General features: G+C 38.7%; 3 protein-coding genes across 3 annotated transcripts in view; 1 reads left to right on the top strand and 2 right to left on the bottom strand.

The window, feature by feature from the left end:
• The window catches only part of LOC105388158, a 126709-nt gene that overhangs the window by 27344 nt on the left and 78413 nt on the right, over positions 1-20952 (bottom strand). The gene's annotated exons all lie outside the window — the stretch shown is intronic.
• LOC119693488 overlaps positions 4562-20952 on the bottom strand; it is a 37861-nt gene continuing 21470 nt past the window's right edge. Inside the window, exon 3 of the mRNA XM_048623867.1 lies at positions 4562-5136. Within this exon, the coding sequence (XP_048479824.1) occupies positions 5101-5136 (36 nt within the window). The 3' untranslated portion in view covers positions 4562-5100. The remainder of the gene's footprint in view (positions 5137-20952) is intronic.
• LOC125489082 lies at positions 16902-20375 on the top strand. The gene is made up of 2 exons (XM_048623701.1): positions 16902-19984; positions 20338-20375. The coding sequence occupies exon 1, from the start codon at positions 17485-17487 to the stop codon at positions 19306-19308; it is 1824 nt and encodes a 607-aa protein (XP_048479658.1). The 5' UTR covers positions 16902-17484; the 3' UTR covers positions 19309-19984; positions 20338-20375.

Genomic DNA, 20952 nt, shown 5'->3' with positions numbered 1-20952 from the left:
ATTTGAACAAAATGTATAATTGTTTTATCATTTCTGTGTAAAATTACCTTTTTGATGAAAACCATTACACATTCAATCAAGCTACTACTCAAACAATAGAATATAACCCTGAATTTCAACTCTTTCATTCATTTATAGAGCTACAGCGGCAAAAGCACATACAGTATAATACTATACAATTTAAAAATTACAAGAAACCCTGTTACGATCAGGAGCCAGCACCATGACAACAGTTATAAATAGATTACAGTTATACATAGACCCTGTAAGAACTAAGGAACTGTAGCTTCTCTATTCGATGTATCAATATGGTCATTTCTCAAGTTTAGTCACGACTCGCGGCAATAACGCCACTCGCAGGGATGTCCATTGTACTCGCTTATGATGACGTTAGAATAACTTTGAATAACTACCACTTTTACCTTATGAATACATAATGAAGTAAATAGCCGATCACATTATAAATACTAATTTCTATTGTTTATAGCTTGACATATTGAAGACATCATTATACTACTAAATGATTTTGTGTTAAACATAATTTGTATGCATCAGTTTTCACGGTAAAGATCAAAAGCGCCGAATATTATATAATTCCGAGTCGAATGTATTCATGTCCAATTAATTATATAAGAATATGTAACTGATGGTTAGGTGTGAATTTCTGACATGTAACATACCGTCACAAAAAATAGCGAGTGATTTATTTATCTGATATTAATTACATTTCAGTTATGTTGGTGATATCAACACCCTAAGGAGAAGATATTAATACCACTCGGAGGTTCCTAATTACCTAATTAATATAAACACAATACCTATCCTATTACTAATTTATTCAAGTACTTAGGTATAATTATTAAAGACGTATGCAAATTACCATAATTAGCTATTATTTTTTTCTATTTGGCTCAGAGAATCCTCGCATATTTTTTGTTCAAGCTCCCTAATGAGCATCCAAATTTAAAGCTTCAGATTTTTTGCAGCTTTTCGTGACTCCGACATGTTACGATGATTATAAATATTACGTTTCTGATTTGCCTCTGTCACAAAACTATGACATGCCGTTACGGCACTCCGGTCATTAGCCGATGACACTGATAACGACAACGCTGTTATGATATCCTAGTAATCGTAATTGATCGATTGATGCTCCAATAATAACGACCCACATTTTAACAATATAATTAAGTGTTTCTAAACCGGTTATTGAATAAAATTGTTCTGTAATGGATTTAACAGCGAGTGCTTTTCTTACAGCTGAGTTAAGAGGTTCGCTTTTCTATATACACTCATAAATATGACTTTTAGTAAACATTTCTCTATAAATAAAGATATAAAAAGTTATTATCGCCCAAAACCAACATAACATATATGTTATCGTAGCTTTTATTTCTAACTGCTAGTGTTATGGTTATAGTTATTGTGCATAAAAATATATTTCATGATTGATGTTGTGGCTTTACAGATGCAATTTTAACAGTAGATCGTTTGTGATAATTAAGAATTATGCATATGGCTATACTTGCTTTGGTTAGCTGTGTAGACACCAAAGAGTTAGATGATTTACGGAAGATTCGTCACTTATCGAAAGCAAGTTTTTACTCAGGCAGTACCTACTTTTTGTTTCATATTCTCAACAGAACATTGCCCCTTGTCACCGATATACAACTCAACACGCGCGATCTACATCTCCTGTGATTTTAATTGAAAGTCATCAATCAAACCGCAACAACGATACAGTTTCAGGCTCAGCGTGACTATTATACGATTTATAAGAGTAACATGTAATTGATTGCGATGGTGCAACAATTGGGCACGGCCACAGGAGTGACGTCACACCGCTCCATCCATCTCCCGCACAGATGACGGACGATAATCACCGGCCAGTTAAAGAAACCCATAAATCTCGAAGGGTTCACTTTCACTCGGTAACGAGTCCGATCGAAATGAAACAAAAGTCGCGGCGATCGAATCACTCAACCCGGGTAGCGATTAAACGAGTCGAGAACTCGAGACACTAATTGAATTACGTAATCGGGCTGCCTATTCGAGTACAAGAACACGTTGGGTCAAGCTTCAAGCACGAATAGTTAATTTTAACTTTTTTGGGGATTTCATTAATTACTAACGTATGTTTAAAGCAACTCACGATTTCATTACAATATGTATAAAAAACTGGAGTTTATTTAAAATTACAAAGACAATTTTATCCAGATGAGAACAAAGCAAATATTATACAAGCTGCCGTTTATGTAAGCGATCGATTCTCCCAAAAAATAATTCAATTGTGTGATAAAATCAGATATTCCGAGAATGTTTAAAGTAAATGCAACTCGCAGATCTGATAAATCGATTACTTCGTTGCGACGAGATCACCATTGTAGTTCCGTGCTTCTACTTGAACAAGCAATTAAAAACCCTTCGAGTAAATAGCCGCGGGGATAATAGAGAGTTGGTAATCACTATTATACAACATACGTAACACTTAAGTCATGCTTATAATGACAAGTGATATTTTATAATATATTACCTCTATGTAGCCGTATGTTCGGGTCATTGCATCGTCGGTACTTTTGATTGAGTGCGACCAATGTAGATAATCCCACTTAAGGGCTTTACTTAGTATAAAATTATTGAAGCTATTTTGTGTGCTGCAATTAACATATCCTAATAAATCCTTTAGGGTAATTGGTACTGTATGCTTATGTATTTATTTATAGACAGTATACTACATATACATTTTTTTAAAAACTAAATACTATCAAAAAGGAATCCGACTGTCACGTTATGCAATCCACTTTTTTCCTTCACATTTCATCACTTGGACGGGCGGTCTGTTGAAATTGCGTGTAATTAAAGACATGTTTGAGAGCTACCCTACCACGTTCTCTTTCAGCTGCTCCAAGCAATAATAAGCTTTATAGGGGACCAGTAAAGGTGTTTTATATCGCTGAGCGATCGGGAGTTGTTGGTGGTAGCGTAGTTGCAAAAGCCGGCATGTTGTCCGGCGGCATGGCAGTGCGCGTGCGCGGCAAAAAATACGCACGCATTTCCAGTGATTTCGCGTCCCCACTCGTCATTAATTCTGCGTAAGATTTTAGGTCGAATTCTGCGTTCTGACGAGACATCAGCTGAGATGATGACATGTGTGGTAAGAATATCAGTATTACCACAAAGGCAGGTTTGAATAATGTTTAGCACGGTATTTGAAAGGTCCTTCTGGCATTTAACATCGCTAAACATCTGTTTTACGTGTGCGTGTGTGTCTAGTTTTTGTAGTATAATAATGTGTCGTATCTCTAAACTGTCACACAGTTAACGGTCCAATATCGTAATTTTATAAAAACAAACCCTGGATCTGTGGGAAGTTTCTAACAAGAATTCCTTTTATACTTATCTTACTTTCTCTGATAAAAGCAAACGGGAATAAAAATGGGACAAGGAAAAGTATAAAAGCAGCTTTTACGATCTAAAGGGTAAAGGAAATGCGACACCCTATCTTAATCCTATTTCATGTTCAGTAAATAATAAGAGAATTCCAAATCCATTGAGGAATTTAAAAGGAGTTTTCAATTATTATTTATTATTCAACACCTAATCTAATCTTGAATCGTTCAAATAAAAATGTGCTTGTACTAGATAGTCCTTTTGAAAGGTAAATTCACCGTACCTTTCCCTAATAAACTTTGTAATCGAAATAACAACCTCTTCACATATTAATTATGTCGGTGATGTGACGCATCTCCGACTTTCTATTACATAGAGATAAATGGGCATCCATAATAAGATGGGCATTATCTGTGAAGGAGAGTGCACTTGCCTTCATTACACAAGCGGGCGACGGCTGGTCGTTTGACAAAATGACTATTTCCATTATGTTTATACAGCATCGGGCTGTGTGCGGTCAATCAGAGAAAGTTAATGGACACATTACTAAGGTGGCTTCAAGGATTTCCTATCACAGATATAAATAAACATTCAACGCTTCAGAAACACTATAAAATTATTATTAATATAATGCACAAGTTTTTAAATCCAGGAGATCGTGTAAAACATTTAATGGAAGCTATGATATGTTACGGTAAACTACTGTTCCTTGTCCGAGATTGCTGGGCAGGATAAAGTAAACGACGTTTAAAAACTATATTGGTTAGATAAATAAATATAACATTTAATCATTATTAGTTCGTAACAATACAATACTGAAGATACTGACTGAAAATATCCATGTAATTCCCCATTTAGAATGGAAAGTAACAATATAAATTCACCCACAGACAATATTTCTTATAATGAAGAAAACATGCTGCATTACAATGGCCGGGAGATCATTATGTAATTTTAGAGATGCATCACATATCTTGTGCCGAGCATCCATCATTCCGTATCTGCTTATTGTGACGTCATTTTATCAGAAGCACATTAAAATGTCATCCATATATAATTATCAAGATAGCAAAGTAAAAGTTTACATCGATGTGTTTGTTTCTTAAAATAAATATATGAAAAGTTTATATTTAAGTAGGTATACCTAATGAAAAATTTAAGCTATGACTAATTTATTTAATGTTTAATTTGAAATAGTAATAAATAACTTCAGGAACTATACGCTCTGTAATGAGACCAAACAAAGCTACCAGCAAAGATAGCACCAAATTAGTTCCATAAACACATGGAACTCGAACCCTTAACATTCCAAATATCAGAAGAATTCCCAATCGTAAAAGCAGAATTGCAGAAGTCCATATGCTAGCGCACTAGCCGGCGCTGTGGGTGGTGAATATTCTGAGAAACGGCTTCAGATATCGCATCGCAAGTGCATAAAGGATGCGTGTCACTCCGTATTGAATATGTAATTGCAATGACGAAATCGAACTTGAATATTGAAATTTAATTTTGCAGCATTGTGATGTGAGCCTCATCCGTGCTATCATGTTGGTATTGTTTGAAATCAAATTGCAGACTTTCTGAAATGAGAATTCGACTGATAGTTTCATAACAATGATATCTCCTCTTAAGGTCGGGGGAAACCGGAGTATAACATGCCATTTTGTTTTATTTTAATACTGTACACCTACGTAGGATTAGGTATGTACATTACCACACACAGCTGAAGTCTGAGATGTTGCTTACCTGTAAAAGAAAACACTTAGTTAGTACTCATGTTAAAATACAACTGAAAATTAATGGGTGGTCGTTGGTCGTATAACTAACTAGTGATTTTATAATGGAACAGACGTGATGAAAGGGTTCCTTGGAATCTTGTACTCAGGGATAATGTAGCATTTTTTGAAAACAATTAGGTATTAACGGTCTTTACTTATTAAAAACAAACAAACATTCAATCAAATGTCTTCCCTTTACATAGTAAGAGTAGATACATATAGATAGGTAAGTACAGCAAATTCTTAATTATATCTATGTAAGTATACCGGGAAATTAATAATAAGACTTATTTAACTTGCATAAATAAGTAGTTGTGAAACTAATGAGGCCTAACTGAGCCTGGGAACACGCTGCTATTAACCGCTACCTCTATTAACTACTGGTGCCCATATGTGGAGAACTCACTAAAAACTGCAACTCGTTTCTAGGAAAGTGAAAATCATAAGAAAGTGGATATATCGACACCTACCTAGGTGTTACCTATCTATTACCTGCCTATGTAGAGTAACGTTGCGAACATGTTGAGATATATAAGCCGTGTTTGTGTTGGACTACCGAAGTATACGAAGTATCCAAAGTACACTCGCTAGCATAGCAATGAAAAAGTTCCAGTAATATTATCATCAAGTTACTCTTAAATGGAAAAGGCTAGCGTCGGATGCAATCTTGTAGTACATTTAACAGGGCATTAGAATATTACGAACTAATAATTAACGCATCGTATAGTTAATCGGACCCGTAGGCCGTAATGTCTGTCTAGTAATTTTATTTTATCTTTTTTATAAATACATAATATACTCTATGAACTGGCTAAGTGCAGGAAATTATGAACAATACATTCATTAAACACAGTAATGTTTACAATTTCGATTCATGATTTCATTCATACAATCCACTCAATTAAATAGCGCTCGTGTATGGTCCACGCGACCGCTACATAGCCAACTATAATAAACCATGAGGTACCTAACACGGTGCTCCATACACGGTACATACATTATGTACAATTGTACATAAGAGACCTAGTCACCAGTCATTACAAACATTACTGACGTAAACGGTGCGGAAAAGTATTGAAATATACAACTCGGCAACTATTCGCTTTAGAATAATATTTAAAAGTAGGCAGTTAAACAGGCGCGGATCCAGACCTCAAAATAGGTGATGGGCAACTCAAAAAAGATGGTTTTGCCTCGCCTTGAGGTACTGATAGCAGTTTTTTTTGTATGTTGCGAGTGACCATAATAAAATTATAGTTATAAAATGCTTAATGCAATTTTTACTCCTCAAAAGCCCTCTGGATCAATGAAAATTTTTTAGCGACAAAAGGCTGTCTTACGGAAAAAGTTACTATACAATGTACCTACAACGTATACAACTAGACTAAATTCTGATTTAATTGAGGTAAATTTTATCTTGATATACCTAATAGTTTTATAATAAGTACCTACAGATTATATTATTATTATTATTATGTTGTGTCTTTACCATCACGGGACCATGGGGTCCCGGGCATTTGGAAGGCGTGCATGGGGCCGAAGCCAACACGTAGAGAGGCCTGTTTGACAACATTAATCTATATGAAATGTGACACCAACCGACGATTTCCCCTGTGTAAACTATAGAGTAAACCCAAGGAAAATCCCCGGTTAGTGCAGGACTATTTTAGGATATGAAGAAAACTAATACAGGGTTATGGAAGGGGGTGCTAAATGGACTGGGTAACTGGGACTATGGAAGGACTATGGCCCCTGCCTGACCTATATGTTTCACACACGGATAAAAAGGCAGGGGGTGACTCGCACACACAGTAAATGGGCCCCCCAAAGCAGTCGCTAGCACATTACAGTGACGTAGCAACAGGGGGGCAACATGGCATGAGGTGCTAAGGATGGAGAGGTATTCCACGGCTCTCAGGACAATCGCGTTATCGGTCAAGAAGACAAGCACCTTACTGGGTAATACATCCTTCCTCAAGCATTGCTGCTCTAGCGGTACACCACTCAAGCCAGCCAATGAAGGCAAGCAAGAGGTGGGAGATCCTGTTCCTCGTCAGTGTTCACTCTGGCCAACCAATGAAGGAAAGCCAGAGATGAGGAACAGGGGTTCTCCCCGGCATCGGGTGGGTGGGGTCGCTAATGCCCAACAGCTCGCCACAAGCTTTTTTTAAACTATCTTTAAACAGATTTCCTCAATTTGTACCAAAATATTTTTTATTATGAAGGCATAAGTTTATAAGTGGATGTTTGTTAATATTTGTTCTCGGGTCTTGGATGTGCCCGTAAAATGGCAATAGGCCCGCCCCCTATTACATTGGGACTAACATAACACTCTGGCGAAAAGTGGGTGCAGCAATGCACCTCTGCCTACCCCGCAAGGGAGTACATTAGTACAAGGCGTGAGTGCGTGTTTTTTTTTTTTTTTTTTTGTTTTTTAATACACTCACGAGCAAAGAAACAGTTTTCCACGTACAAAATTCTGACACCAAATAGCCCAAATTTTTTTTAACATATAATGGGAATTTTTTAAAACAAAAAATCGTTTTTAGTTTGTTATATTCTGATACGCCGTTAAATGTACCAAAACATTGCAAAAGGCATCATTAAGTTCGTTTTAGTTCCATTTAAGAGTAAGTAATTTGGATTTTCTCATTGGAACTTTTTCATTGCCCGTGAGTGTATTTCACGATAAAACGAATGTAGATAAATGACACCCGGAACTTAAATTCAGGATACCCACTTTTTATTGAGGAATATCACAGGGAATATTTTTTAAGGCGAAGCGTAGCGGGAATAGTAGCAGTAAGTACTTATGTCTAAATTGCAATAATTGCGGTATCGATCGCTGCATTTTTGATAATTAGGTTTGTTGTTTGGGATCCTTCACATAGTATAATTTAAAAAATAAGATAAAGATAAAGATAAAAAGTATTTATTCGGTGTCTAGCACCACACACCAAAAAAATAATAATAACATATGTAAGTACACAGAAAAAAAAAATAAAACAAAAAAAAAACGAAATTAAAAGTGAAAACAAACAAACAAAAGAACATTAAGAATAATTAAAAAATAAATTAATTAATGATAGGTATATATAATGGTGTGAGTTGTCCAGCACCGAAAAGGCCCGCGCCTCAGCTTACACCGCTACAGATGAGGTGGCATCCACCCACCTGACGCGGCACTGGTTTTCAGTCGCGTCCTAGAGTGACTGTCATTTGACCTACTTTTATAAAAAAAAATATATATATATTGTATATAGGTATACGGTTATACATAAATTTTATACTTAAATACCAATACTCGATAATATAATAACAATCATAAAAACATACACATAATATATAAAGCAAGAATGTATACAATAATATGGTCCTAATGCAGAATAAAATCGTGCGATGAGTTATGACTTAGGCATATTTTTTATGGGTACTTACTTATATTTTTTTAAATAGTCATATAAGGAAGAATAGCTTTCTTATCTGAGCCTACTTACTATGGCTATTTTAGGTAAAACAAAAAAATATTTTTAAAATGCTGGTTTAGCCATAACTCAACGCGCGGTCATTTAAAAGTGCTACAAAATTTGAATGCTAAATAATATTGAATGGTAATAAAAATAACCTATATAACGGAGCGGTGGTAGCTCAGTCGGGTAAGCGCCTCACCTGCTTCTCACGCAAGAGGTGCAGGTTCCGGCGCTGACATGTACCAATGAGTTCTTTTAATTTAAGTACAATACCATCGCTCTTACGGTGAAGGAAAACATCATAAGGAAACCTGCATATCAAAATTTAGCACATCTAGATATGTGAACCCACCAACCCGCAGTGGGCCAGCGTGGTGGGAAATGGTCCAAGCTTAGGAAGGCAGTTTAGACCTTGGGGATATGCACAAAGGTTCCAGTCGAGAGAGCCAGGTGCAGGTACTTACACTCCCACACATAATAGAATAGAATAGAATACCCCTCCAACTTTAAACAGCTTAATTCCAAGAACACTATCAACACTATCTACACATAACTTGTAGATTTTTTTTAGTTATACACTGAAACGAGTGATGACGAGCAATTAAATAGTTACACTTACAAAATGTTTACACCAAATTACCTAAATTTTTCTAAAACATTTTAGACTTTTATCAAGATTTTATTTTTTTATAATAACTGTATCTGAGAACTTTATTTTTTTTTACTTATGTACTTAATACAATAACAATATTTTTAATATACAAAGTAAGCAAATTAATGAAATACTATATATAATAACTTAAGCCTAATAATAAATAATAATAACTGTATCATAAAAACTAACTATTATTGAGATCAAACTAGGTAGTCTGTCTGGTTGTACGTATAAGTAAATAAAGATTTTTGCTGTAAGCCAAAATTCAGACTCTTGGCATGACCGAAAATTTTATGGTTTTTGAATTCTATAACAACTATCAGAAGGGGTTTCGAGGTGGATTTTTATTTATTTAGCATAACCAGAAATCATCACCACCAATATTAATTAAATTATTTAGAAACAGCCATACGAAAGTGATAAAATAACGAAAATATTATATTGAAATCCCGTGGTGTGATATGGCAAGTCATTTAGGTGATGGGCATGCCCATCTTGCCCATATGGGTGGATCCGCGCCTGCAGTTAAATGCAGAAATAAATTATACTTAAAATTAGAGACCTTAATAAACTAAAGACATGAACCAAATTTAGTGCGTTTAGAATTTATGCATGCCAGCCTATCAGTGATACAGTAATATTGTGCAAGGGCGTAGATATTTCATCGAAACGCATAAAATATAAGATTTGGCTTAATTTCCTAAGCTTTTTAACATAAATGTTTAAAAAATATGATAAATATGCCGGCCGGTCACGAAATTGTTACATAATGTACCGGTAAGCTCTGATGGCTGTTATTTAATAGCGGTTGTATAGTAGGTATATACGAAGTGGGTACAGCTTATTATCAGATTTACACGCCGAATAAGGTAAAAGGAAAATCTGAGCTTTTATGCATGAGCATGAATAGCGATAAATTATACAGCGATGGAGCAGGTCCACGTGGCACGCAGATATCATTTTGACACCAAAACTTCATAACATATTACGTGCGCTGCGGGAGGCGTGATTGTGACGAGACGCTGTCAATGATTCTTTTGACTTACAAGCACGATAAAAAACCGTTTTTTTACATATTCGCTTATACTCTTCAACATGCGCAGTTAAAAATATAGTAATAATACCTAAACTGTATCTTTTACAATGCAGCACGGTTTGCGGATAATTGCAATGAAGTGTGCATGCTTCAGATGTAAATGAACCGAAGCGGCAATCTCTAGCAGTCACGTGTGCTCTAAAAATACTACAAACAGCACCTAATTTCGTCCTTCTCCTACCTCCACTTCATCAGGCGTTGGCAGTAACCACCGCTGCAGCTAAAATTGCAACACCTAGTTTCGTCGATGGATATTATTACTGTTCATAACAGTTGTTGCCAACACGCTTGGCTCGAGTGTATCATTAACTTTATCCTATTGGTTAACTGGATATGCTATGAGTTTCTAGCTGCGAATAATTTGTTATTTAGCTAAACTAGCTTTCGCTAGGTTCTTTCACTCTCCTCATGTCATATTTTAGGCTAATATTATAGAACATAGCAAGAGTTTGCCTGGAGATAATGGCAGTTATAGAATCAAAATAAACCATATTTAATAATTATGGTTTACACACGCAAGACATACATACGCAAACGCCAAAATCAAGGCAAATAAAATATAATATATATTCAAATTGACAAACTTAGATCCAATAGTGTAAACTTTACACCTACATAGAAAGTTATACCTCTCGCCGTGGCTTTCATCATGTAATACCTACTACTACAACACACTATACGGCAATATGAATAGTCGGCATGAGTTGAGTAGTTGAGTGGTCCCACGAGCGGTTTCCCCGCCGCGGTCAGTTACACCGGCGGCTAAAGATAGAGAAATTAGCAGCACCCGAGTGAATGCACTCGCCGCGCACGCGAATACCACCCTTCGACCCGCCGCGAGCGCAGGTGGCGGGTCCTGGAACTATTTGTAAAGATACAGAAATGTAACGTTTGGATAAATGACAAAATCGCGTGTAAATCTAATCATTCTTCGTATAACTTTTTGAAGCTGAAAAAGCTTGGTTTGGAAAATTGTTCAGTTTTGTTAAAATAAAATACTGTTGACGATAATTTTTTCATTAGGGATGATGTACTTACATTTAATTTAATTAGAGATCGCTTAATTGACGCATCACACCTTGTATTTTTGGCACTCAACAAAGTGTCCTAAATATTCATGTAGAAAGAAAGTCAAGTGTACTATCGATCAGTTAAAATTAGCAGCCTGTAAGTATTTATAACACCCAAACACAATATAATAAAACTTCTTCGATGTAAAATCTACGATTCCGATCTCTTTTAAGCCGAAGGATTTTATAGGGATTACAATTCCAATTCCCGATACGTCACTGCATCGACGCACCTCCCGCTCCCACACCCGAGTACCATCCTACCGCGCAAGATCAATTACCACTAATTACTACCCTGGGCCCAATGGCTCGTACTGAAATATTAAGTTGCCACAACCAATCCCTTACTGCGTGTCCCCTAAATCCAGATTCACAGCTCGGACTACCGTCCCTCATTACTTGCAGTAAGGTATGGTTTCCTTCATAAATAAGCTGAGCGAAGGGACAAGCTACAATGAACTCACGCCGCTTCGAGCTCATCCTTACAGTAAGGCGATAAAGGCGTAGCATTTTATCTTCCCGTTAGACCTCAGCTCAGATAACGGGTGCCTAATGGCATAGTCTTTTCTATAGATGATGTAATAAGCTATCCTGGTACCTAAAATGATAGACATCATAGCCCTTTCAATGTTGTTGGATAATTTAATGTTGATACGGTTTCACCGGCAATGGTATAAAATTCTGCGTCTATAGATACTTAGCTATGTAATAAGAAACTCCTGTTGAAACAATTAGGTAATGTTGAAGTAGTTCAACTGAAACAAAATATGTATTCACGTCACAAAAAAATAGTTCAGTAAAAAGACACTATTATTCGGTTTCGGAGGCTAAAACAATCAAAAAACAATAAAGCAATAGACACGATAGACGCGGAGGATAGACAAGTCAACAATAACCTTAGAGTATGCAATAACCGTGTGTCTATGATCTAGCTGCAATGATGGCGGCTTTCCCCGCTTTCCGCTGGCGGGCGGCGGCGGCGGCGGCGGGAAAGTGGATTGATCGCATGATTATCAAGCACATGTACTGATCCTTCACGGAACATGATATTCAGTTGTAATAGTTGAATGACGACGATGAAAACTTTCTAGCAATATTATTACGCGTTTCCTTAGTAGAAAACATTGCGTTAGTAAGTTTATTAGGCGGGGTTTAGGATCTGTAAACGTCAATCAAATAAACTTTACGTAAAAGCCCTAGATAACCCATAAGGCCCGGGTCTCCTATTCCGCGCCGTAGCTCGCGTCCAGCGTCTCGCCATAGGCCGCGTCACGATGCTCACTACATATACGCGCCAACGTCGGCGTGTGAGGGAGACCGCATCAGTACATTTCTATAGTGAGCATCGTGGCGCGGCCCACGGAGCGACGCTTGACGCGACCTACAGCGAAAATAGGAGACCCAGGCCTAAGATAACGCAAAACCAGATGATAAAGGATCAATATACGTACCGTGCCCTTAAAACAATATGATCAATATGGTAGGATAAGAATGTATTTACGAATAAAAACTTAGTACTTAGAGGTAATTAACTGCTCATCACATTAAATAAATAACTGCTTCCTTAATCGAGGAAATTGATAGCTATCTCACATTAGCGCTTACTTAACTGATTACAAAGAAGTAGTATGCGTACGCGCCGCAAGCTCACACAATGTATGTTTGTTCCTTTATATCCCTCACTTCCCATGGCTTTGAACCTGCACTACTAAAACAATGCAGAATACAGATATAACTGGGCCTTTAACCCCGTACGTTTTTCAAATTAGGAAAACGGAAAAAGTTTAGGTTTTCTTCTGACATCTGCATACATTATTTGTCAAAAGCTTCATGATAGGTTCCGCTAGAGGCGCTACTTTGTATGCAAAAAAACATAAACTTTTATGGTTTCCGATAAACTATCAAAACTGTACTAGACGTACAGAACTCTTAACCCGCCAGTGCTCGCGTCAAATTTCGTGACACAAACAGTCGCATGTGGGTCTTTTAGACCCGAAAGTAAATTGCTCTATTTTCTCGAAACAAAAGAAAATTTAGATATTTTTGTACATTAAACGTAAGGTTAGTAATAAAACTATATTCAAATCAAAATTATTTATGAATTTATGTATAAAAAAATATGGTTTGACAGTTTCAAAATTAGTATGCTTCATGTTCTTATTTATCTACATAGGAACATAAATTACAGCTTATATTTATTAATTTTATATTTATCCATAAAAAAACGTATTTTTTATCTAAACTAATAACCATTCTTCTAAGTAACAAAAAAATATTTAACCTTTTATATAAAAAAATATTCAACAATCAGCCTTCAAAGTTAACATAAATTTACATATAAAATTACTTCTTCGTTGTATTGATTAAGAATATAATTAGGTATTTTCTTCGGTATTTTCACATATTCGGATTACAATTATTGCATAAAAATGCAGTGTGATCTCTACAACGATCGTCTAAAAGGTTACGTGACATTTCTGAAAAGAAAAATTCTTCTTCTTATCGTGTCGACGACAAACGAACAAAGTCGCTAAATAATACATGCCCAGAACTGGGCCACTGATACTGAAGAAATAATATAGAATACTAAAGAAAAATTAATAAAATAAAAAAACATCAAAAAAATTATACTGACACAAAGCGTCGCTCATGGGTCGAAAAGACCCATACTCACTTTGAATGTCCGTCCTGTCCAAGTGCCGCGGGCAATCTGGCCGGGGCGAGGAGTGCGGCTAGCCTATATGGTAACTTAAAGGTACTAAGCACGCCAGTTAGTAATATCGAATATTTTAAAAGTTATCGAGGTATAAATAGAGTGCTGGGTCTTTTCGACCCACGCGCGACTATCCGCGGGTTAAAAAAAATACCTTATAAAAAAAAAGATGTTTGTTAATCGCAAACCTAAACACAATATACGAGACCCCTAGTTTTCTAGCGAGATTAAAAACAATCCGCATCTACATCTATCCGTGAGCTGCTCTGTGATTCAAGCCACATGTCGACGCCGCCGGCTCCCGTCTGAAGCTCACTTTATCTTGCGAAAAAGTTATCCACGGAACAATCCTGCCCTAACCACGACTCTATCTCTTTGCAAGTATAGTACCATTGCTCTCGTTTCATAGCTTTTTGCTTAGCTAGAGTAACCCGGCTGTTATCGGACACATCACTTCCGAGGGCGCTGCTCGCTGAGTGCCACAGATTATCTCGCGCGCCGCTGATACTGGAAATTATTCGCTTCACAGACCAGCATGTTTTGCAGGGGGTTCGTTAGAAACTCGTGCTGTGCTGGCTGTTTTGCAGATTTTAAAAAAGTAACTAGTCTTTGTGCATTGGCTAACATTCTTTGTAAAAAAAAAAACGCACTCACGCCTTGTACTAATGTACTCCCTTGCGGGGTAGGCAGAGGTGCATTGCTGCACCCACTTTTCGCCAGAGTGTATGTTAGTCCCAGTGTAATAGGGGGCGGGCCTATTGCCATTTTACGGGCACATCCAAGACCCGAGAACAAATATCTGTGTTTAAACAAATATCTGCCCCAGCCGGGAATCGAACCCGGGACCATCGGCTCAGTAGTCAGGGTCACTAACCACTACGCCATTCGGTCGTCATTCTTTGTAAAATATAAAAATATAGCATGAGTCCTATGACGTTTGATAAATAGGTAATCATCCTATATTTCCAAAGTATAATCGCAACGATTGTAAAAAAACCAGTTTTGTGGCGCGGGATCTTTAAAACCATCAAACTTCAAAATATAATACATAACGTTATTGTTTATAGTTATTTAATTTCAATATCAATAGAATTTGCCATTTAAAATAAGTTCACAAGTACCTGTGTTTTCTTTGTAGCCTATTATAATTCTGTGAAACAGGAAAAACTATAATAATAGATGGCTGTCATTGTTTTGCTGGTTACAAGAAAGTGGGAGCGCTCGAGCCATTGTAATTTGTGGAGGACCGGAGTCCCGTTGCCGGTGGTGTAAAATTAGCATTTGTTTGTCCACAATTTGCATTAGCAATAATAATGGAGGATCATAATGAAACAGCACTATTGCAGTTGCATTGTGGTGAGCTTTTTAAATGTTAAAATGTCTTAACTAACGTTATATTACAGAAGATTTATAATGTCCAAATGTGTCCAAGAACGTTCACTATTACAAAACTTTTAGTCGATCACTAACATTATCTCTTAAATCTACCAACAACGTTTAATTCATTGAATACCAGCAATAGAATGGGCAAGACTTTTGTTTTCTAATAGATATCTATCAGTTATCTAATAGACATTGCGGTAACGACATAATTGTTTCCTCCCGCCGACGGTTCAAATTCATCGCCCGAAGGTGTTATAAGTAATATTTTGCTATTACATTAGTCGGCAACTTTACGGTCGTGTTGGGAACATTATTCCTACAAGTTGCGACATCCCAGTGTCGGCCTGTCTGTAGTAACGGCGGCTCAATACCATTATCTTGATTATAGTCATATACGAGTAATGCAACCGACCATTTTCCCAATAGATATTATACATATTTGGGTGCTACTGCCCATACCATACATTAAGTATGTAACGAGCCGTTACAAACCAACCGTCCAACACACCTACCCTCACACCGCAGCCACAAGAGCGCCCGGCGTGTGCGAGACGAGGCGGGGCACCACACAGACGACTCCGGAGAATACAAGGGGCGCGGGGCGACCCGCCTATAAATAGCCGCCGGACCGCCGCTAGAGCACCATTCGCCACCTCCTATTCCGACGAGTGATAATTCCGTTCCCGAGATCCCTCCCCGCACCCGTATCTATTCAAGTAATCTATTCACGCACACTAATCTCACAACACCGGTCTCCCCGCGAGGTAGGTTGCTCAACGGACCGAGGTCTCTCGGATATATGGATGCCTGGGGTGCCTAGTTTAAAGCATCCGTATACCCGACTAGACCCGACACAGTGGGCTGCCTAATTAGCGGACCGAGGTCCCCCGGATACGTACATGGATGCCTGGGTTGCCTAGTTTAAAGCATCTGTGTAAGTACCGAACTATACAATCACCGAACACACACGGCCTTCAGCCACATTCTTGTCGACACAAATACACTCCACAAACCCTGGAACAAGTCCACACGCACCACCGGTATTCGCCCGACCTCCTGTACCCTGTATCCTTCCCCTTATTAAGATAGGAACATCCGCGTAGGCCCCTTCAGGGCCCGACCAATATAAATATCAATAATCGTGATAAGTATTTGTGCATTTGTGTAGTGTGTTAATATTAAGTACGTAAGCTGTAAGTACCTTAGATATATAAGTTAACTTGATTGTAAATAAAGCGGGTCCAGTGCCGCCTCAATTGTGTTACACTAATTAATCGGCATTATTAATTCTCACCCCGTACACCTACCGAGGTTATTTCCCTCCAGGGGCCTCAGGATCAAGATCAGGGTAGTTAGGACCGCTTCACGGTCATTGTAGATCCCCCAGGCGACCAGGCACTCCTTCAGAGGCCGGCGTCAAGCTGAGCTAGTCTAAGACCGCTTCCCGGTACATATTAACTGAGAGTTATTAGGAAGGTACCAGCCCTAAGCACTAGGGACGTTAGTCATAAGGGTAAGTATCACATTACAATATAGCACCCAACCCCTACTCTCGGGGAAGGCCAGGCAGGTCGATTCGCCCAGGGGTCGCTCCCCGGTGATCCAGACCAGCTCCTGCCGAGCTGCTACATTACATTTGGCGCCCAACGAAAAATCCACATATTCTCATTAATATCTAATACTATTTAGCCCCCCGTAATAACACGTAATTCAATAGAAATAACCGACCGACCGACTAACCGTTCAACTTAACTATCTACCCGTAATTGTTCTAAAAATAGACCGACAACCGACCGACCGACCCCGTTTAACAAAAATTACAATTCAAAAGTAAAGAGCAGATAATTTTTTGTTGGTCATTTTTATTTAAATTTCCGTAACCGATTACAAACTGGCCCCGTTTTATAGTAGGTAAATATACAGCATCAAATGCCAACTTCTTGGATTTATAACCTTAGTAAAGAGGAATTAATAAGGGAAAGTAGGGAAAGGAAGCTACCGACCGTAAATTTAACCGTTGACAAGCTGAGGAAGCAGCTGTCCGACCACATCAGAGAAGAAGAGGAGGAGACCTTCGAGATGACATCCGAAGACCAGACCAGAACCGCGAGCCAGCTGAACCTGTCATCCATCGTGAGGGAATGGAATATATCGTTCGACACCGCATGCGACCCGGTTGAGTCCATCGAGCGTTTGGATGAACTGACGTCATCAGGTGACGTCCCGCAGGACCGATTACTCCAGGTACTACCTAAGGTACTAAGAGGTAAACCGCTATTATGGTACAGAAACAACTCAGACAACTGGGAAAAGTGGGAAGACTTCCTAAAAGAATTCAAACTATTCTACTACCCGGCGGGATACGAAAAGAACCTGCTCGAGATGATCATCGCACGAAAACAACACTACCGTGAATCTTTCGTCGATTACCTGACCGACATACAGACCCTGATGAGAAGGTACGGAAAAATGACCAAAACAGAAAAAGAAGAAAGAATATACGAGAACATGACCGCGAGTTACAAGTACTACATCAAGAAGCAAGACTTCACCAGCCTCGGGGAATTAATAAAACAGGCAGCCGAGTACGAGCAGATCACAGAAGAATCCTCATCTCAACAGTGGAACCACCGACCAGACCGACACCGCCAGACACCGAAAAGTCATCCAGAAACGTCACCAGAACCTCGTAAAATACACGAAAAATACGACAGGACCACGTGCTGCTGGAACTGCGGCAAAGCAGGCCACTCACACAAGGAATGCCGGGGCAGGCAAGTACTGTTCTGTAGCCAATGCGGAGTCCTCGGGAGACTTACGCGCAACTGCTGCAGAAGAGAAACCAAGTTCGGAGACACGAACATAACCGCCGAAGAAAACCGACCGGAACAACGAATGTTTGAAGATGTAAAAATAGGGAAATTGACATACCGAGCATTAGTTGACACAGGCTCCACCAGATCGTACATCAGTAGAAACATTTATGAAGAGAATTCGACAAACGCCGACACAGAAAAAGTCACAGGGATGAGAGTAACCGTCGCAGATGGCAGAGTCATGGACGTGAAGCTCAGAATAGACCCAGAAATCGAGATACGGCAGAGAAAAATAACACACGAACTCTTCGTGCTACCAGCTTATTCACCGCCAAACCTAGTTATCATAGGGATAGACCTACTAAGAAAAGCAGGAGCCACAATAGTCTGGAACAACAATACCGAAAATACACCGAAAGTCACCGAAGTCGTCACAAATGATTCAACACCACCGAATAATAATATAATCAACGGCCCAATAAAGACAAAATCCCGCAAGCATAAGAAAAAACCTAAGCAACAACATCCACCAAGATATCCCGACACAGCTTCAATCCAGGAAAGAAAAGAATGGTTCGAGAGGAAAATGACCGAAACCCGAAAATCACCTCAAAATGACCCAACATTCGCAATTAAAAACGGCTCACTCCAAAAACGAATTGTAAATCCGGCGTACGGGGTCAAGATCAATGCACAATCGCAGTGGAAATTATGCGTTCCGACACTGAAGAGAAGGTCGATTATCGAACAACACCTTAATGAACCGACAACAACAGGCTACGTGACCACGGGAAAAATCCTAAAAAGCATTGCCGAAACATATTATTGGCCCGGGATGTACAAAGATGTTCTTCATCACATGAAAAAGTACAAAGAACGCCTAAAATCATTGTCATCAAACTCGCCGCAACCGTATTCCACCGAACCGAAGCAATAAGATACCTACCGATGACGTCATCACCCATCGCCAGATGTGCCTAGCCGCGGTACTCATGCGATGCCGAACGAACCGATAATTCCAAACCTACCCTCAATCATCAACATAATGAAGATTGAAGATAAATAGCCGTAAAAAGTTAAAACATTTATATATTTATGACCTAGTCATTCCGTACCGTACCGTATAAATCTTATTATGTATAATTTGTAATTTAATTATAAATATACAACCGAAAAACCGCAATCTATATTGAAAATATAGAAATAGGTAAAAATGTAAACGCAAATGCACACATTTTACACCGTCCGTCCGTAGTATAATATAATATAAGTAAATAATAGACACACAGACATGTTAAACTTATAACATCCACCTTTTTACATCCAAGTCACAAGTAAAAATTTTGCTCAGACTTAGAATAAAGATTGTTATATTTTTGAACGCAGCCTAATGTACTCTGTGAACGTACACAGGTTAGAATTTTAGTTGTCAAGTCAATGTCAAGTGTCAAACCGACCGAGTAAATTTCAGCGCAAGGGCACATGCCGTATAAATTTTAATTTATTTGATATGTAAACAATTTAAAACCGTAAAGCTGAAACCGTATACCTAATGTAATTAACAGGAAAATGTATATCAGTACACAATAAGTTATATACACATAGCCTACAATGTAAGTAAAACCAACCATGCATTTTATCCTTGCTCATGTCTTGTAAAAAACAAAATATTCACATCTTTTACGCAGAAAAGAATCCCGAATATAATATACCGTTTCCGTCCGAACTTACCGGCACCAAGCAGGGATGAAATGCTCATGAACAATACCGTGTAACATTTTTTTTACCAAAGCTAATAATATGGTACTGTGTAAAATTAACCTGATATAAATATCTAAGTAAATAAAATATATCCTGAATCCAGATGATAAAGTAGGAACCCGTTTGTAAACAAATGCACCAGTACATGCACCGTTCTCTTAATTTTTCCCTGTATGTATCTACATGACCTGTGAATTTTTACCAGGTAAAAATTCTTCTGCTGAGGGGGGAGAATGTAACGAGCCGTTACAAACCAACCGTCCAACACACCTACCCTCACACCGCAGCCACAAGAGCGCCCGGCGTGTGCGAGACGAGGCGGGGCACCACACAGACGACTCCGGAGAATACAAGGGGCGCGGGGCGACCCGCCTATAAATAGCCGCCGGACCGCCGCTAGAGCACCATTCGCCACCTCCTATTCCGACGAGTGATAATTCCGTTCCCGAGATCCCTCCCCGCACCCGTATCTATTCAAGTAATCTATTCACGCACACTAATCTCACAACACCGGTCTCCCCGCGAGGTAGGTTGCTCAACGGACCGAGGTCTCTCGGATATATGGATGCCTGGGGTGCCTAGTTTAAAGCATCCGTATACCCGACTAGACCCGACACAGTGGGCTGCCTAATTAGCGGACCGAGGTCCCCCGGATACGTACATGGATGCCTGGGTTGCCTAGTTTAAAGCATCTGTGTAAGTACCGAACTATACAATCACCGAACACACGCCGGCCTTCAGCCACATTCTTGTCGACACAAATACACTCCACAAACCCTGGAACAAGTCCACACGCACCACCGGTATTCGCCCGACCTCC

This window comes from Plutella xylostella, chromosome 3, assembly GCF_932276165.1.
Source record: "Plutella xylostella chromosome 3, ilPluXylo3.1, whole genome shotgun sequence".
NCBI lineage: Eukaryota > Metazoa > Arthropoda > Insecta > Lepidoptera > Plutellidae > Plutella > Plutella xylostella.
Note: the sequence above shows the minus strand (reverse complement) of the source record. Positions and strands in the feature narration are given on the sequence as shown.